The sequence below is a fragment of the Clytia hemisphaerica genome, unplaced genomic scaffold (genome assembly GCF_902728285.1).
Source record: "Clytia hemisphaerica strain Z4C2 unplaced genomic scaffold, Clytia hemisphaerica genome assembly, whole genome shotgun sequence".
Classification (NCBI taxonomy): domain Eukaryota; kingdom Metazoa; phylum Cnidaria; class Hydrozoa; order Leptothecata; family Clytiidae; genus Clytia; species Clytia hemisphaerica.
In genome coordinates, this window is record NW_027104561.1 from 710,335 (window position 1) to 730,739 (window position 20,405).

Below are 20,405 nucleotides of genomic sequence, written 5' to 3' on the forward strand. Positions count from 1 at the left end.
CCTTAGGAAAGAAGACCCCCCCTTAACTGACAACTCCCCCATAGGAAAGTCATACTTATAACACCCCCTTGCTTTTGGTTCATTAAAACCCAAACCCCTTCTAAATGTAGGGGGGTAGAAACTATGGTAGCACACATTTCAACATTAATTTGATTTCTTTTTAACTTTTCGTCCTAATTTTCAAACTTTTCTGATTTTTTTCTTTTTGTTTTATGTTTTTTTCTTCGTTTTCTATCTAATTCTAAATATATCAAAATTTATAATCTTTTTTTGTAGATTGTTGAGACAGACTTAGTAAGAACTTTCCTTAAATTGAATTTTAAAATAAACGTCGAATTTTGTCTTCATAGTCATTTCTAAATAACTGATGAATGCGTAAGCAGGAAACTTCAAGTATTGAAAAGAAATAGACTGTTTCTTCAATCTTTATGTAACAAGCTCTACTAAAGTATCAAGTACTCTTAATTGTGCAGAGAAACACAAGAAGAAAAATAAACAAAAACTTTCCAAATATTTGACATCTCTCCCCCCTTGTTTATATAACGATAATGCAGAAAACAATAGAACAATTCAAACAATTAGAAATACACTTTTACTAAACCCCTCTTTACTGGGTATGTATTATGTGGATAACCCCATATTTTAGTCTGCTGTTTCTCTTTTTCAATAAAAATCAATAATATAATAATTTGTTTTTGATTTGCATTTAGCATAAAGTATTTAAAAACCTGGAAAATGAAATTCAGATCAAAACTTGTTGACATTGGTTGCATACACCAACTGACAAGTAAGAGGTTTGGATGACAAACAAACCCCCCCCCCTAGTCAAATTATAGTCTATTGGTATTCTATTTATGTTTCTTTCATTTCCTAATGAATGGAATCAATGGCCGATTTCTATTTTGTATTACTCTTAATCCACTGCGAATTTTGGTATGTGAGCTGCTTAAAGAATGATAAATTTGAAGACTTTTCAATGTAATTGATATGTTCTAGTTATCAGGAACATGATAGAAAATTGTTTTGAGAGGTTAAGAAATGTTATGAACGTCTAAAATTTAAACCTATTTATATTTCTCCTTTTTAAGAGATTTTAGGGACAATTTCCAAGATCACAAAGACATGTACTCTGATTTTGAGCGAGCAACAAGTTGTTTTCACACAAAATGAGCGGGCTACTGGAGGTGGAGCGTCTCTTTGGTGTGAATTAAAACAGGTTTGTACTAAATCAAAATTATAGTGTAATTTACCTTCTAGATGAAATTAAAGGTTTTGCTTCTTATTTATAAAGTACAAACAAATTAAAATGATGTAATTATAGGGGGCAGTTAAATTCGAATAACAGGCAGGGCATACCAAGTAAAAGATTGTAAACATTAACAGAAGTCTAATCATTGAATTCAGAGTCACTGAATTTAAGGAAAGACATTTACATGAAATCTTGGCTTTTTTTTTAGTTATACTGACAAATAAAACTGAAAATGAGTCTGTTCTCTTCTTCCAGTGTGGTCCAAAAGGATCTAAACACTTCCACAAAGAAGTTGAAATAATATTTTTCTTCTTAGGTTGATTTCTTCGAAGATTATCGAATCGAGGGAAAAGATGACAACAACCAAATCTACCTTGAAATTATCAATGAGAATCTACTGAGAGCTTTGAAATCTGGACAGAATGCCCAATGCATTAAAATCAAATTGGTTAAAAAACAAACGCCATGTTTAATGTTTGAAGTTTCTTTGGTAAAGAACACGCTTATTTTCCATATTATGAATTTCTAACCCACCCTTCGTAAAAAGTGTTCTTTTGTCCACCAGGGGTATTTTTGAACTAAATTACATGTTTTTTCTTTTATAAGCATTGCACTTATAAGCATATCTAGGCTCAGATATGGGGAAAAATTAAGCATATGGCCTGCATTACTTGAGCCTACGAAAAATGTTTTTTTCCTGATTTTGGCTTTTTTTGGCTGGAATTTTACGGATTTTCAGTATTTCCCTAAATTTATGTTTTAGATTTAAGCATCCCCTCAAGCATTTTTCAGCCTTATTAAGCTTTCGACCTAAGCATCTCTGAGCCTGTTTTCGGATTTTTGTATGCTTATAAAAAAAAAAACATGTATAATAATTTAGTTTAAGGTGGGAAACTTAGACGAAACTAAACTTTGGTTACTCTTTAGATAGAAACACCAAGCAATAATTTAAACACTTTTTGGTTTGACTTCAAAATTTCTATCAGTGTGAGATTTCAAGTCTAGATAGAGCAATGTTTCTATTGTTAAGAATAAAAGCAAGATAATGATATTGCTTATCCTCAGTCAAAGTATGCTATTACGATATTCTTTGTTATTTTTTACTTCTTGGAAATGCATTGAAATACTCATTACAGGGTAATCAGTTAATTTTATTTCCTTCTATGTTTATTATCAGCCTTCGATGACAGCTCACACACGAGTTGTGGTTCACGACATTCCAGTAGCAGTCATTCCAACAAGATTTTGGGAGAATTTTCAAAGACCAATACTGCCTGCTTACGATGTAAGTAACATGAAGAGAATTGTTGTGTTTTGGAAATGAGAATAACTGATAATTTGGAGGAAGAAAGATTTGCTTGCTTACAAAACTCTTTCTTCGGATTAAAGCAAGATTCAGATTGATTAGAATTTTTAATAAGACTAAATTTAAGCTGATGGGTGAATCCTTGTTTAGAATAGAGTTTATAGAGGAGAGAGGTTTTACTTAAAATTTGTTAATTTTTAATCTTCCCATCTCAGATCAAAATTTCACTACCAAATTTGAAGATTTTAAAGAATATCATTGAAAGAATGAAAAACATTTCAGGATTTATGGTGAGCAACCTGCACATCAATATTTTACTTATAGTTCATCCAAGCTTTATTGTTGAAATATACTTCTTAAAGATAGAAACCCAATTCTAGTTTTTAATCGACAATAAATATTTGAAATGAGTGAATTGTATATGGTCTTTCTATCCCTTAAATGTCATTTATATTGGATAACTTTAACTAACTAACTAATATTTTAAGTGGCAGCTCAGCCATTATCTCCCCCAGGGGCCACTATAATAAATAAGTATGAATTAAATTAAGTTTTAAACAAGAACAAGAACTGGTAACAATAAATTTCTAATTGAAAATATGCCGTTTCAGAGCTGATTCGAGAGTAAGAATTGACTGAGTTTGTTTCAGATTGTTAGGGACATTATTCCAGGTCGATGTGGTAGAATTTACAAACGTTTGGATTGCTTAAAGGGCATCATTTAACACATCTCTTGCTTTTTGTTTACACCAACACTGTTGCAGAAAAGTGAGAACTCTATCCACACCGCGCGAGAATGGATTTGTCAACATGCGAGGCCTGCCTCCTTTCTATACCATAAAAAAGAATCCTTTTCGTGTTTTTAGGTACTGTCTGCATCGCAGAACGGGAACTTATCTTGCAAAGTCGAAACTGAGGAAGTCACCGCCACAACTTATTTCTCGAACATGGAAATCGAAAAAAACGACAATAATATGCCTCACAGAAGCCAACGAAGATCTGTAGACATTGACGAAGATGATGAACTCGTAGAAGCTCGTATCGATGTTCAAAAACTTGTGACGTTTTTGAATGTGCAGCAGTTCAATGCTAATAAAGTTATGTGTGGGATTGTAAATGGGCAATCTGTTCATATGTTTTTACAATGTGGAGATATGTTTTTCCAGTATTTCATACCGGCTATGAATGTTTCCATCCTGTGATTTGAACAAGGAAGAAAATTTACAAATGTTGGTGAGAAGCGACTGTAGGATGTTTCGGATTTCGCTATCTTCAAAATAGGAAATGGTCCAGTGTCCAGTGTGAAATTATCCTTTGCTTTTAAGCATCCGGTCTTTTCGGCTCATTCGGGGCTACTTTCTTATGGAATATTGTTTTGAGAAACACCATTACATTTATATAAACATGAGGAGAATCATGAAACAGTTTCAAACGCGAGTTCTTGATTGTGGATGTTTCTTGGACACGTTTTTCTTGAAAGGGACTGTGTCAAGTTTTTGGTCCCATTCTGGAACTAGTGGGTTCCACTTAAGTGAAATATATTGATTCAACTCTCTTTATTCGAATCTCTTTTATACAGATCTTTCTGTAATTCGAACTAAAGAATTGACCCCTTTCAGTTGCAAAATGGTTTGGATTAATTTCTGTGATTCGAATCTTTCTCTAATTCGAATCAGAGAGAATCAACTGTATATTGACTTTAACAAAGGTGGTCAGTGATTGGTGATATAATTTAATATGCCTATGTATATTATGTATATTATGTATATAAACATTGTAGTTAATTGTTGTTATTAAAAGTCTACTTACTATTCATGTTCAATACTTCTTTCGATAACATGCATGTCTTTCAGATGAGATGGAGTTTTTATAGGATACTTTAATAATTGGTCATTTGAAGCAATAAAAATGACGCGTTCTTTAGAGAAAATAACAAAATTGTTTTTTACTGGTTAACGACCAACCAAATCAAATAAGAGCTTTTAAAAACTCCATCTCGTCTCGTGTCTTTATTGAGAACATCTTTCATTTGCAAGAAGAAAAATGCTGCTTGGTCACTGTCGTCACTATCAAGTCCCTTTATATGTTTTTTAGGTCTTATTGATAAAATAGTTCAAACACTCAAAACCAAAAATCTTTTTTGAATGTATCGTGGAAGGGGGGGGGTTGACAAGAAAAAGCTTCAAAGTATCTAATCCATCATCTAGTTTCTAAAGGCACCTTCCGAATAGACCTTTTCATAAATTACGTCATGAACATCGCTTGCCTCGTATTCAAACAATTACCATGATGATTAAGTCTCTTGAGACATTAAATTATTTTTTTATCAATAGAAAGTAGTTTTAATAAAATTCACTGGGAGTTAATCACCATGGCAATAATTTCAAAACGAGGTAAGTGATGTTCCTAACGTAATTTTTGAAAAGGTCTATTTGGCAAGCGATGGAAAAGGGAAGGCTGATAAGATTAACGCTACACTAACCGCAATGTTTTGATAAAAAGAACAAGAAAGTGATAGAACAAGAATCACTCAAACCGTTATATATGAATTCCCATATGTGCTTCAACTCGCTATAAAAGGATCGATCGATTCTATTGTCACTTAATTTTGAAAACAAGTTATGTAACATCAGTATGAAGTACTTATGGGAAGCATTAGCTTTACATTTAACCCTATTTGGTATTGTTCTACTTTCACGTGAGTGAAGTATTCGTCTCGTCGATAGTATCCTACCCTAAAATTTTAGCGATAAAACTTGTTTCAAGGTCCCGGAAATAAAAGATTCGAAAAAAATAAAATAAAAAAACAAATATTCACCCTAGGATCATGGATGTGGAAAATTTCAACACCCCAGGCGTTCCAAAGCATAGAAAGGATGAAAATTTTTATCGATGCCCTAATGGGGATAGAAATTCTATTGTTCCCTGCTCTAAAAACCCAAAAGGGATGATTTAGCCAAATTTGGGACGTGGGGGGGGGAGGTAATCGGACCATTTTGAAGCACCTGTCCATAAAGTTTTGAGTGGGTACAGAGCAAAGATTGTTATCTTTATAACAAGTTATCAGTTGTGAAGTTTAGGACGATGAGATTCAAAACAATAGACATCTCCAGACTTTCCATGAGTACTATCAGACTGAGGATCTTTTTCAATCGAAATACTGTTAATACAGTCTGTGTTCTTGGAATCCAAAGCTCACATTTTGGTCACTACTCTATCATTATTGCTACTTTACTTTCCGCATCAACGCATATATTTTGCTATTTTTGACTTGGCTTTTTGTGGCTCATTCGACATAGGAGTATAGGACCAAAACTGATAACAAAATTGAGATATATTGAAGGGGAGATCGAGACAAAAATATACCATTTGAAGCTAGAAATATCCAAACAAAATTAAGATTTGGTATGTGAGAGAGACAGGAAAAGCATAATCCTGTGGATCTTCTTCTCATAGTAGGGATGAAAATTTCTATCGAAGCCCCAATGGGAATAGAAATTCTATTCATGATATGCACCACTACAATGACTTCACGAAATTATGCAACTTTTCTGTTTTTTTTCCACCCAATACATCACTTTTTCTATTGTTTAAGTGACGTATTGGATGGAAAATTTTAAAAGTTCTCAGAAGACTCTCCAGTGGTGCATGTCATGAATTGTTCCTAAACCTAAACCTAAAAGGGATGTTTTGGAGTGTTTTCCATTGAATTTTAAATAGGAATGAAAACATAGGGGATGTTGAGTATTTACCAACCGGAGACAGAACTTCAGCCAAAGCTGGGATACGATTAATCGGACAATTTTGAAGCGCTTGCCCGTAAAGTTTTGAGTGGATAGATACACAGATTGTTACAAAGATGCGCACATTCTCAGTTTAGGACGACGATAATAGATAAATAATAGACATCTCTGGACTTAACATTATCAGACTGAAGATTTTCTTGAATCGAAATACTGTTAATACAGTCTGTGTTCTTTGAATCTTAAGCCCACATTTTGGTCACTACTCTATTATTATTGCTACTTTACTTTCCGCATCAACGCATAAGTTTTGCTATTTTTGACTTGGCTTCTTGTGGCTCATTCGACATAGGAGTATAGGACCAAAACCATAAATTGAGATATATTGAAGGGCGGGAGATCGAGACAAAAATATACCATTTGAAGCTAGAAATTTCAAAACAAAATTAAGATTTGGTTGCGAGACAGACAGGAAAAGCATCATCCCCAAAAATATGCTTTCAATTCAAAACTTAGCTATAGTTTCGAAATTTTGGATCACGTAAAGGCAAGTAAAGTAAAATTTTGTTTTTATAAACAGTTGCAAAAAATTTCTCTTGTGCAATACAATGAAAAAAAGGGTACAAAAATCTCAATAACAAAATATGTGAATTCATGCCAAACATATATTGATACTGTTGTGTTACAAAAAATAACATTTTATCACAAAATCACCAAAATCTACATTTAAAAAAAAATTCTACACAAAATTAACGAATGTATAATCGTGGTCTAGGGTAATCCTAGGGTAATCCTTTCATTTTCAATTATTAACTTCCAGGGGGTAAATAGGTACTGATTTTAGTTTGTCCCTTCAGGGAGAAGAAAAGGTTCGCGATGCTATCGTCCGTTTAGAGGGTCAGTAAACGCGGGAGATATGTATGTGCAGAGTCAGGGCGTCATGGCGGTTTACGGGGGAAAAGTGGCGGTAGAGTTTGGAACAAATAAACACTGCTAACACCTCCACCACTGTTACTCCAAACTAAATTTTAGGATTAAAAGTGTCAAAATATTGATTTTGATTCGGTCTTTCAAGGTATCTATCTTCGTCGACTTTTTTATTAGTAAAATAACAATTTTAATAATACCTGATGGAACTTAATTGGACCATTCCATTTTATATCCATACATGAGGGTGGACGAACTTTTTCCAAACGAAGAAGTGCACAGGAAGGGTCTCGATTCTCTAGCTTGTCAAGGAGCAGCTAAGGGTTATAGGACCTATAACAATACGGGAACAATACCCACCTCACAATGAAGGGACAGTGAAAAAATAACGATTTTAGGGCAACAGAGAAATCTACATCACTGATGTGGTCTTTAAAGCATTCCGTAAAGCAAATATAGACAACATCAGCTGTCAAATAGAGTCGAATTACTTTTCAATATTATTCGTAGATTCACAAAGTTAAAATCATGTTCAATCAAGAACATTTAAAGTCCAACGCGAAACATGCCCTTTTAACAGTTTTTTTCTATAAGAATCCCCTAGTAACAAAATGCATTGTCTTCAATAGTTTTGAGTATGATTTAATGCTATAATTTGATACACATTCAACAATTTCTAATAAATGAATTTTTTAAAAAGGGGTCTGGGTATTAGCCTACAACGAGGGGGTTTTATAAATACATGAAGTCATATTCGTGAGACAGAATTTCTCAGAGACAATTATTTGACATAGGAGCCATGGGCATCAAGATATTTCTTGTGTTATGCCTCCTGAATATTAGTATAAAATTGATACATTGCAATAATTTCCCAACATGCACCAATAGACAAAATTGTTGGGATGGCTCATGGGGTCGATGGGGTGCGTGCTCTGGCTCTTGTGGCGCCACAGCGATGCAAACCCGCCAACGCTGGTCTTATGATTGTAATAAAGGAAGTTATTGTACAAATTATGACAGACGAGTTTGTAATCGTAATTGCTGCCCAGTGGATTGTTCGTATTATTACACAGGTAGGGTTTGTTCGGTTAAATTAATTATTGAAAATCATGGTTTCTTACACTGACGTCCGTCTATAACATCACCATGAGCTTTAGTTAATTGAATCATTTCCAATGAAATACGGGAGTGGGTGGTGCGGACATAATGTGGTTCGCTGACCAATATTTTGTGCACATAAGTATACATCTGAAAAAGAAAATTTAATCTTTTAAATATCGTTGTGTCCACACATATAGAGTTTCTAAGTTACCGGAGATTAACCAACATATTTCATAGGATTCGTGTTTTTAAGGCTTCGGGATACGAGAAGTCTTTTTAGCGTTGGTGCAATGCAACATGATCCATCCCACCAACCTGAAACGCTTTCTCGTGTCTCCACCCCATTTTTCTTTCTACCAATAAAAATAAAAGTGCAATCTCACTTTTGTACCTGGGACTAAATCAGTGTGTCTTTTGGGTATTTCCCTCACTTTTTGTCCCAAGAAAAAAAGAGAACCATGGGACACGCACTTTTTTTCTTGTGTTGGTGGGATGGAGCATGTTGCATTGCACCAACGCAAAAAAATTTCTCGTGTCCCCTTAGTATATGGTATTTTTCTACATCACTGCAGTAATCAACCTTTTATGGTTGAACACTCTTTTGCACCATGGAATTGATGATTTTTACAAGGGCAAAAAAAATTGAAAGAAGTTCTTGAATTCAAAAACGTCAACGTCTTACTAGTGAGGGGGGGGGGTTAGGGGGTAGGGGGTTTCCGCCAATTGTCGAAAATTCCGCAAATTTTGAATATCTTTTACCAATTCCGAAATTCCGCAAATTTCTTTGCTAAATTCCGTTTTTCCGCACTAAAACTGTCTAATTTTCCGTCTCCGTCAGAGAACCCAATTTCCGTAATCCCGTCTAAATTTTCGCCAAACTCCACCACTCCGTCCGAAAAAAGGGCCGATTCCGCTCCTCCGCCAACCATGAAACTCCCCCCAGTGAGGTCTGGTAGCACATAAAAACGTAAGAATACTTCATTCTTTACTTCAGATGGTGATAAAAGCATGAATTTGGCACAGAGGGTCTAAAACTTAATTTTAAACAATAACACCAATTTTGCCACCTCGCCACCTGCCAGATGACGTCATCAGGTGGCTGGGCAATGAATTATGTTGATGAAAATCGAGGTATAAAACATGCCTTGAAAATCTTCCTATCAAAAGTTATGGAGGTTGAAAGTTTTGTGATGACGTCGTCACAAGCCTTTCCAGGCAAAACAGGCAAAACTTAAAAACCTCAAAGGGAAATCTGAACACAATTGTGTATTTTTAACCCTTAAATTAAATAGAAAATATCATGTAACAGATGCACGAATCCTATGAAATAGACTGATAAGAAAATATAGATTGGGTCACTATAGAAGGGGATTTTACCACTTTCTCTTGGCATAACTTACCAAATATTGAAGAATATACATCATCATTGGACTTTATTCTAGCCTGGAGTTCGTGCTTGGGATGTGGAAGTCATGGGACGCAGTCTCGAAGATTGGTGATTCGGAGTCAGGCTACCTGTGGTGGTAGAGCGTGTCCAAGAGCTGGAACTTCTTACAGAATGTGCAACCCTGGAGGGTAAGGATATTATTCCCATTAATTGTTTGAAGAAACAGAACTTTCTTTTTATAACAAGATTTTGTGAATCTTAAGTCTGTCTCAACATAATTTGCAGCAGAGACAAAAAAGGCTGTAACTTTTAACAAAATTCGAATTAAATAGTTTTGTGCTTGTTGAAAAGCTATTCAGGAGTGAAATATTATAGAAAAGTAAAAGTAATTTTTATCGCTGTTCAAGCGAGACAGACTTTATATAGCCTAAGGTTTTACGACTCCCCTGACAAGACAATATGACAATAAATCAAGATTCATAAGAGCAACGATTCTAGCACTAAAATTTATAAGTGAATGAAAATCATTGCTTCATTTTCAAAAGAACTCTGTTCACACCAAGAAAAAGTAATGCAAAGATTACTACTATAACATTCATCTAAAGTTGTTGGTCTATTTTTCGTTAGTTTAGTTTTGTTGATTGATAAGAGAAGTGGGCTGAAGCTTGTAACAGCTTGAAAAAAAATCAATACAGTGGAGTTCCCATAACTCGAACACGCACGGGGAAAACAAATTTGTTCGGGTTAAGGAAATTTCGAGTTATAGAGATTCGTTTTATAAGACATTGTCAACCGAAGGAACGAGAAAACTTGTTTGAGTTAAGGAGACATTCGAGTTATAGAAGTTCGAGTTATGAAGACACCATCACATAATAATGGAAAGAATTCACTCTGCGAATTGGGCTTTTCCAGAAAACAACCGTATACCCCCTGTTGAGGAGGAGGTCATTTCCGTTCCAAGGGGGTAAGGTTTGATATGTGGCGGAATTCCATTGGGAAATACAAAAATAAGTCAAAATAACTGGAATTCCATGGCGGTAGCTTTTTAAATTCTACTAAAATTCAGAATTCCAGAGGGGTTTAAACCTGAAATTCGCTGGCATTCCAGGGGGTTACAGCACATTCCAGCCAAAGAAGGATGGACCTCCTCAACAGGGGTATACGGGTTTTTTTCTGGAAAAGCCCATTAGTCATAAGATCTGACGTCAATAAACCACTTTAAGAAGAAAGTACTGACTAAAAAAAGGGAACATAAAAAGCGAAACAGCAAAAATAATACCGAGTTTGACTGGCGTGCACTTTCTACCTGTATATACATGACAAGAAAGAGAATTCGACGCTTACTTTCTTAGAAAATAAGTTCAAAAGGGATATTTGGGAAATTTTAGATGAATCAGGGTGACATGCTTTACAAAAAGAACTCGCAATGGCACGTAAAGAAAGATTCCCCTAACATATCAAGGACAAGCCTAGAAAATCTAAATAACTATTTATCAAGAGAAAAATGCACTGTTGCATTTTCCTTTTAAGAATTCTATGAATTCCGAAAAACTTTCTTTGCCAGGAACAAAGGTCTAGGTAGGAAATATCACTTTCGAAAAACTTCAAACATTTAAGCTGCGTCAATAGATTGGCACCCAAAACATGCAAGCCTCGTCAAGCCCTAACGAAGAAAGCGAAAATAAACATCCCATGCGGGTTTGAAGTACTATAAGTAGGAGAAGAACGCAAAAATTAGTAATCAGAATATCAGTTCATAAGACGTATACCAAATGTAGGGTAACTTAAACAATGAAATTATTTGTTAATGTTATACTGGTGACCTGTTGCTTTGGCATTGTTCATTGCCAAAGAATATGCAAAAATCCCTATTATGGAGATTATTTTGGTTGGGGGACATGGGGTACATGCTCTACCAGTTGTGGGTATAATGGCATGAGAACTCGTTATCGAAATCGAATGAACTTTGAGAGTGGACGTTGGGTATGGTGTAGAGAGCAACAAAGTACTTATTGCAACCAAGTTTGTTGTCCTGTATCATGTTCGTATTATTACACAGCATGGAGCTCATGTGCAGGCTGTGGTAGTCACGGAACACAATCTCGAAGATTGATTATTCGAAGTTATTCTTCGTGCGGTGGCAGAGCTTGTTCAAGAGCTGGAACCTCTGTTCGCTCTTGTAACACAGGAAGGTGAGAGATTTGTTAATGATTTTAATAGCGGTGTTTGATTGTTACTGTACGTTCTGCTGAAAAAGAATCGGGCCTGACCTTGGTCAGTATGCAACATTTGCCAAATTTTTATTGGCAAAATGTTTGCTGATTGACAAACTCTAATGTTTCTACATCCCTGTGTCACAGACCCGCTGGGACTCCAGCCCCACTGGAAAATTTGGCAAAAAATTCGTCCCAGGTGGAAAAATGCCCTGGAATTTCAGCCCTACAGGGAATTTGACTTTGATTTCATCCCCTTTCGAGATCCAATGTTACACTTCAAAACCATCCCCACTGGATTTATTAACCTTGAAACAATAAAATTAATATCCCCATTGAGATTTCAATAGGAATTTTTATCCCCACTGACGAAAAAGTTCCACTGGGGCTGTGAGACAGGGGTGTATTTCTTGAAGGCTTAATTTTTACATAAGTGTTCCTGTTTCGTATCAGACACATGTTTCATATCAGGACAGTGTCTGCCTATTGTTATATTGTGCTGATATAAGCAAAATAATGATTTTCTTTTCCTCTTTCTGACAAATCTCGCTCCACATCCGTGTCAATTCAATGTGAAAAAGCTTGTAAATTAAAATTGATGAATAAGCAAACGATATCACTTATTTAAAAACAAAACCTTTAAAGCTGTGTGTCCAGTTTATCAAGCCTGATGTCCACAGGGAAGTGCTTTGTATGACAATCATTATTTGTGCCATATCGCAAATAAAACAATAGAACATTTTGACATATTTCTGAATTTATCTTTTTGCGGCAAAAAAGTTTGTGACAAACACTTTTTTTCCAGTGGTCACCAAGCTTTTTTTTTCGATCATTACGTATCACTACTTAAGTTTCAATTTCATCGCATTTGTTCTTCTTTTTCAAATATTCACTCTGATATATAGTGTTAGACTTTAGACTTGTGTAGTATTTTCCCAAGAACAATTTCCATAAAGAACACGAGGCTAAAAGCTAAGCACACATTAAGATCAACTTTAAGACACTTTAACCCTTTAGTATAGTAACTTGCTAAATAGAAAAAAAAGCCTTTTTTCAAGTTTTTTTTGTGATTTATCCAACTAAATGTTCCATGATAACCGAAAGTTAAAGGTTTTATAACTTCCATCCAGACTTTTATTTATATCCATATGGATATGTTGATTTTGATATGTACTTAAAATTCTAAGAATTGAACTAAACTTTTGAAAAACAATTGGACAAATTGTCAGGAGCAAGATTTGAATAGGAGCTACTATAAACAAAGAACTTCTAGATAGGAAAGAGTGTTCGGAGTAAACAAAAACAAAACAAAATACTTGCATCAAACTGTGTAAACTAGTTTATTGGGTAAAGTAAATCAAACCCAAAGGTTAACACGGAAAGAGCTATCATGAAATTTTCAGCAATTGTTATATTGGTGATCTGTTGTTTTGGTTTCGAACATTGTCATCAGAATTTTTAGAAAGCCTCATTTTAAAGGAGATATGCTTGGCGGTTGGGGATAGTGGGGTCCATGCTTTACACATTGCGGTTATTATAGGCGGAGGAATCGTTACCGAGTGAACTATGATCTTGAGAATCGAAAGTTTGTGAAATGTAAAGAACGCCAAACTGAATCATGTAATCAAAAATGTTGTCCTGTTGCGTGCTCATTTTATTACACAGCGTGGAGTTCGTCTCGGTTGTGGCACTCGTGGGACTCAATATCGTAGATTAGTCATTCGACGTTACCCTTCATGCGGTGGCCCAACATATCCGAGGGCGGGAACGTATACACGCCCTTGTTACACGGCAAGGTAAGAGGTTATTCAAGAGTTATCACTTTATTACTGATCGGGTGCATCGTCAACGAATTGATAAACGGGCAAGTAACAGTAAAAGGCCTAGACTAGAGTTGACTTCTGACTGAACTTTGCTCTGAGATAATTGTGATGGCGCTGAGTCCAATGAAGTAGACTAGAAGCTATATATTTAAAGAGCTATAATTAAACAGAAAAATACCTCGCCAAATTTGAAGAACTATTGGTCACTTGCATTGAACTTAAAGGCCCAAAGGGGCTAGAGTGGAACCTTTAACCTTTCTCAAACAAGAAAAAGTCAAGGCTTAAGATAAGATTTAGAATGACGGGTTGAATCTAGCTCTTTCATTATTTTCAAGCAGGATATTTTTTGAAACCTGACGATAGGATTTACTTTCAATCTGGCCTTTGTGTGAAACCACGCAGGTCAAGCGCTTTCGATGAGAAATAAGTGACTCCATTTCCCATCCAAAAGCTTCAATAAGGGAATAGATTTAGTGATATAAAAAAGCCAAGAAGTCTGTCATATGACAAACTGACACTTATCGGTTTCATTCAGCCAATCAAAAAGCCGCAAGTCGCTTTATAGCATACCATATAAACCATTCGTCGAAAGAAACGGCTCCCAATCAAATCTAGTCCTATGAACATCAATCACAAGTGAATCCCATATTTGCTATTGTTTTTTTGACAAAAAATAATCACTCAAAACCAAATTATTACTCTCTTTTACCAAAAATCTCGTTCGAAAGTTTCTGCTGAACCTTGAAACATAACCTACTTCTTCTACAATCTGATAACTTCAACATCACAATATCAAAAGTATTTTAAAGTGTGTGTACAGGTTTAGAGAGTATGAATATCCTGCCAAAAGATTCTTGTAAAATTACTTTAAAAAGAGTCAATGTGCACTAGCATCAAAGATCTGAATTTAGACTTATAACGATAAGGTACAAGAAAGATACCTAAAAACTCAACAGGTACATGTTCATTCTGAACTCCATAATCCTGCTGTAAATTTGGCATGAATAAAATCATCAAGTTTCTTCAAGTTCATGAGAACAAAGAAAGAAAATTTCCATATTGGGAAACAGAAAGGGAATATATAAGGTTTAAAACTCAACAGATTAGTAGTTTAACTATTATTGTAATAACCGGGAGGGCACATTGCTATACATTATAGTTTAACTATTGAGAAGATGAAGTCATTTACGATGGTTTTAGTCTTTTACAGTTTAACTTTTGTTAACAGTCAGAACCAATGTCGAAGTCCTTGCTTTTCAAGCGATTACTATAGTTGGAGTGTTTGGAGCAGATGCTCGGAAAGTTGTGGTTACAACGGCCGAAGAAATCGTTTTCAATATAATTATGAATGTTGTGACCAATCATGGCGTTGGTGTAAAGTATATCAAATTGAATCATGTAATCGAAAATGTTGTCCGGTTGCGTGTTCGTACTATTACACAGACTGGAGTTCATGTATAGGTTGTGGCACCTATGGGACACAATATCGGATGTTAGTGATACGAAGTCAAGCATTTTGTGGTGGCAGAGATTGCCCAAGAGCAGGGGCTTATTATAGACAGTGTGATACAGGGAGGTGAGATATTTGCTTTTTCAGCATTTTCAGTTTTCTTTAATTGCTTTATGGCCGGTCTTTTGGTACGTGGTTGTACTAGGGTTGAAGTCCCTGATGTGTGTGGACCAGATCTTCGAAAACCGACTCGTAGACAGGCTAGCCAGTAATTTTTTTCGAAACATTTATCTTTAAAGAAACAATTTTCGAAAAGTCCCGACCCTTAGAAAGACTATTTTGACTTTTTTTGTTTTATACCCCCTCCCCGGGCTTTTACTACCATACATGCTTTTTTGGCTTAATTTAAAACAACATGAAGAATAATACTAGTCTTTGATCTTAAAAATGGCTGCTAAGAAAATGCTTATTCTAAGTTAGGCCCCTTTGTAGTCAATAATAAGCGAATAAAGTAAGCATATTGAGAAGATTTCAGAACATTCAAGATAATCACAAGGGGGGTATTTCAAAAGCAATAAATTAGATTCGACAAGATAATGAAAACACCTTTTTGTGGAATTTTAGTCTTGGCGAAAATCCATTGGTTTGACAATCGCTGAAATTCAGCGAAAAATTGAATCCTTGGGAGTAAAAGGGGTCTCTCCTCAAACTATTTGTTCTCGATGTGTAATTTCGTCTCGCTGGGAAAAATACCCTTCAATCCCAACCCAGAGATTAAATTAATATTAACCCAGTTTGAAATTCAATGTTAAAAAACTCGATCATTTTAAAACCATCCCAAAATTATTGTAAATTTATACTGAATGATTAATTAGGAAAATAGTTGCCCTCCCATTCCGGATTGGTTTTCTATCCCTGGTGATCACATTAAGAATATATCAATTTTTGAGCACCCAGGCCCTGATGAAAGGGGTTAAGCACAGTGCCGTAGACACAAATTATATTTTAGGGGGCCCAGAATTTATTTTTCTTCAAAAAATTAAAAACATTACAGGCTGTTTCACGCCAGAGACGATCATCAGATGTTGAATATTTTTAATAATATTTTATTTTAGGGGCCTACCATGGTTGGGGCCGACGGGCTAGTAAAACTTTGAAGCTTTATACCCTCCAGATTGGCTAAAACTGCCAATCAGCAAAAGGCACTAAGTAGAAATCGCGTGCATATTAGTATATTTTCAAATCATAAGACTATCTTCTTACATAGTTAGTGCGTTAGTTAGTTATTTCGTTCTGTGGCACGCTTCGGCTCAACGTAAAAATGGTAAAAAGAGGGAAGAGATTAAGCAAATGAATCAAATAAGTAAATATACAGACAACGTTGACGAAATCTACACCTTAAAAAAAAACCATAATCTGAAAATCTCCCCGGTGGAAACGGCACTGAAGCATGTCCCAGTCTGTAATTGTAATAAGTTTCTTTGATGATGTAAAAATAGATTATGCTGACACAAAGTTATTAAATGTGAATACAGAAAATATTTTAAAAATAAAAAGGGTACTCACATAAAATGTCAAAATAATAATTTGACGGATACGTGACATTTCAAAATAAAACATATATTCACCGCAAAAAATAACAATATTCGCAGTGAGGTAAAGACAAGACAAGCATATTCTTGCCATGTTTTCAGATAACCTTGCTACATGTCGTTTCACCTTTAGAACAGAGGGGGTTCTTTCATCCCTATGTTGAGCAGTTCTCATGCAATTCACATCACATCACTTTAAAAAAATGTCTTGTAAGCGGCATCACCTGAGTTCCATATGATGTATTAAACCTTTTCACCGGTGTTACTTTTTCATTGGTTAACAAATACCAAATAATCGGGAACTCCCCTTCTCTCGAATTTCATAAACTGGAGAAAGCTACACTGAGGGAACATATTGAACTCGGGGCCATTATAAGGTCATAAGCTTATACAATCACGAGAAGCAATTAAACAAAAAAAAAAGTTTTGAGAATTTAGAAAAGTAGGCTTACAATTCAGTCTCCCATTAAATTTGCTCTTTTTTTAATGTCCGACGGTACACAATCTAACCTTTCGTGGACACGATCCAGAATCATAAAAATAGGGTCTGAGAACTGGAGTTTGAACTTAGTTTCATGATAATGTTTAACGAATCGTGGCTCTAATTATCGATCGATTAAGCTCAATTAGTTCAAATTTGACTAAATATTGATTCAAATGCTTCCACAATTCTTCTATATAGTGGTCTAAAAAGTGGTCTAAATTAAAACCCCTTCAATTTTAATTGTCTTTCACATTTGAGGAATTTCCCTTTTCCCCCCTAAATCTCGCCCTTTATCATGCCCATCAGAATGACTGCTAATTTCGAAATATTGCAACATAGTCGCCAAGACAGGCCTTTTCATATTCGGGAAACTTTCTGAAAGGAGATGAAACCTGATCATGAATGAAACAAAAGATAACAGCTGTTTGAAATCGAGGTAGAAATCTACCATCTTGCAAATTTTGTCATTATTTGAGTTACATCGTTGGAACCGGTGAGCGTAATTGGAAAGGTAGTAACAGTATTCATGATAAATCATTTTATGAAGTATTTTTATCAAGATGCGATTGCTTAAGCTAGTATTCATCATCCTCTTGATGGCATCTCTGGTGTCTTCGTGGCGAAGGCGTAGAAGGCGGCGATGTTACCGTGATTGTGGATTGTCGAAATGGGGTCCTTGGAGCTCTTGTTCTGCCAGTTGTGGGTCTTCAGGCGTACGAACTAGACGCCGTACTAAACTATACTCTGAACAGTGTGGTGGTCGTTGTTGGAGTTTGGTAGACACTCCTCAACCGTGCAACCGAAAATGTTGTCCTGTATCATGTTCGTATTATTACACAGCTTGGAGTTCGTGTGCAGGCTGTGGCACTCGTGGGACTCAAACTCGAAGATTAGTGATTCGACGTAACCCATCATGCGGAGGTAGAGCTTGTCCGAGGGCTGGAACATATTCTCAGTCTTGCAACCCAAGGAGGTAAGAGAATTTAGAAAGTTAAAAAAATTTTTACAAGTCAACTTTTTAAGTCAACTTTTGGAGTTAAAAACTATCAAACAAATCTATGAACTCTGAAAGATTTTTAAGTAGGCACGGCGTATTGATCTCTTATTTCACGGACCATGGAGGTATAAAGAAACAGGAGAAGTATGCTATTGTAACCATGCTCGCCCTACGATTAAAAATATTACGAGGTATGCATACTCATAATCTCATATATCGTGCATTTTTAATGAGCTCTTTTGTTGATAGGTAAAATCTTATTGGCTAACTTAAGTGTTGGAAATAAGATGGGGCGAGATTCATTGTTTCTGACATTGGTGTAAGAAAATATTTAGATTAAAAAAGGGCCTGTAAACTTTGCAATCCTTCATCAAATGACAAGATTTTTCGATCAACATTTTCTTCAAGGTGAACTCTATTGCTTAATACTTTCCTCCAGCGACTTTTTGTCTACAAATTGGGTCTGAAATTGTGTGTGCTTATAAAGAACTTTTCATTTTCTGGCTTGAGAAAATATCTTTTCAAAACAAAATTTAATTGATGACAAAATTGAACGCAAACTTATTTCGTGGAGCTAAATTTTATTTTATTCTCGTATATTAGAAGGCTGGAAATCTTCGATGCTGATAGTAAGAATGTTCAGAGCAAACTTGAGTTCTACTAAAAAGTCGTATTTCATCGGGCGAGCCTAGAATTTCTTTTGATTTATTACATAAAAGAAATCAAAAGACTTTAACGACCAATTACCGACAAATTCATCTCCTGTCTTTCTTTATACCTCTATGCACGGACCAAGCCATTCAAAAAAGGCTTCTAAAGTGCTGCAAGATTTCATCCAAGAAACGATTTTTTTTGGAGATTTAGACATTTTAAAGCTCACTAATATTATTTTCCTCGCTGTAAATTTACTTTATTTTAGACGAAAAGTAATTCTCCCGATCATGTTCACAACTAAAGAAACAAAAAGCGTTGAAATTTGATAAGAATGATATTCTAGTAGAACGATCGACACACCTTCCTTGTGCAATTAGAGACAAAAAAGCGAGTTGGGTGTGAATTTTAGTATTACTCTTGTCAATGTAAAGTACTACTACTATGTTTCATCATCTTGTATTTACTCGGTAATAAATAATATTCTAATTTGGTTTTTGTCTGAAACATTTCACTAATTTTCATTATTATAAAATTAGAGCATTGACATTTAGCACCTGTGCGATTTTCAAACTCAATACATGTTTTTTTTTGTAAGCAAGTGTATGCCCCTTGGTCAGGCTCGTGTATGCTTAAGTTCTCAAAGCATCCAGGCATAGTTTATGCTTATTTTATGCTTAAGAATCATGCTTATGATTCACCCCGAGCCAAGTTTTTAATGAAATTTCAGAAATTTTGTAAAAATTTGTTCAGATTTTGGGAGCAGTGGAATGTTAGCTAGCCGTGAAATGTCTTATTTTTACTTGACCTCTACCAAACCTTTTTTAACAGATAAAAATGACCACTTGAAAAATATTTTAGGCTGACATATGTGCTCATGTTATGCTTAGGAATTCTGCAAATCTGAGCCTTCATATGCTTAAAGTGTTATGCTTATAAAAAAAAAAAAAAATCTATGGACCATTGTATTTAAATCCTAAAGGGCTAGAAAGGAATCTTCAGTCTCCCTTAGCAAGAAAAAGTGAAGCCTTAAGATTTGAGCCGCATTTTGGAGTGACAGATTGAGTCTAATGCTTTCTTTGTTCACATCTGGAAGATTTTTCGAAAGCTGCCAATAGATTGTATTTTCAATTTGAAGCTTGTGTGCATTTTGCAGGGGGGAAAGAATTGGCTTCGTTTCCAATCCAAGAGATTCCTTTCTAGCTTATCAAGCTTCAAACTCAATGGTATGACCTGAAACAACAAAACAGATTCAAAAGGCAAAAGGCATGCATTTCAAGGAAAAGCTTGTCAAAGCTTGATCAGCCACAAATAAAATGGTTTTAATTACATACCACCGCTTTAATTGATTCTGTAATTAACGAGCAAATATTTCTTTAATTAAAGGGGAGTAATTAAAAAGGGCACATGATCTTGTAACTGTGATTCCCCTCATTAATTAGAATACTGAATCAATTAAGATGCTGAAAGTTTTTCATGCCT

General features: G+C 35.2%; 2 protein-coding genes across 5 annotated transcripts in view; both read left to right on the forward strand.

Moving 5' to 3' along the window:
- Positions 1-684: 684 nt before the first annotated feature.
- On the forward strand, positions 685-4,385 carry LOC136823221 (checkpoint protein HUS1-like). 2 transcript variants are annotated; one of them, XM_067079395.1, is made up of 6 exons: positions 685-787; positions 1,089-1,216; positions 1,566-1,739; positions 2,427-2,534; positions 2,771-2,845; positions 3,422-4,384. In XM_067079395.1, exons 1-6 carry the CDS (start codon positions 736-738, stop codon positions 3,755-3,757), a joined length of 873 nt encoding a protein of 290 aa, XP_066935496.1. In that variant the 5' UTR covers positions 685-735; the 3' UTR covers positions 3,758-4,384. The 2 variants fall into 2 exon arrangements, with proteins under 2 accessions (XP_066935496.1, XP_066935497.1); XM_067079396.1 differs by lacking the exon at positions 2,771-2,845 and having other exon boundaries at positions 3,422-4,385.
- Positions 4,386-8,067: 3,682 nt separating this feature from the next.
- LOC136823223 (protocadherin Fat 4-like) overlaps positions 8,068-20,405 on the forward strand; it is a 66,636-nt gene continuing 54,298 nt past the window's right edge. Inside the window, exons 1-2 of one of the 3 annotated variants that reach the window (XM_067079404.1) lie at positions 8,068-8,298; positions 9,769-9,901. In XM_067079404.1, coding sequence (XP_066935505.1) covers positions 8,181-8,298; positions 9,769-9,901 — 251 coding nt within the window. In that variant the 5' untranslated portion in view covers positions 8,068-8,180. Of the gene's footprint in view, positions 8,299-9,768; positions 9,902-11,448; positions 11,906-17,820; positions 18,249-20,405 lie in introns of those variants that run through there. The other 2 variants (XM_067079403.1, XM_067079400.1) reach the window with 2 other exon arrangements.

Bases quoted from the DNA above. Each gene is read 5' to 3' on its own strand.
- LOC136823221 (XM_067079395.1), top strand. From the start codon at position 736: ATGAAATTCAGATCAAAACTTGTTGACATTGGTTGCATACACCAACTG. The intron at 1,217-1,565 runs GTTTGTACTAAA...TTTTCTTCTTAG, and splicing joins TTTGGTGTGAATTAAAACAG to GTTGATTTCTTCGAAGATTA. The intron at 1,740-2,426 runs GTAAAGAACACG...GTTTATTATCAG, and splicing joins TAATGTTTGAAGTTTCTTTG to CCTTCGATGACAGCTCACAC.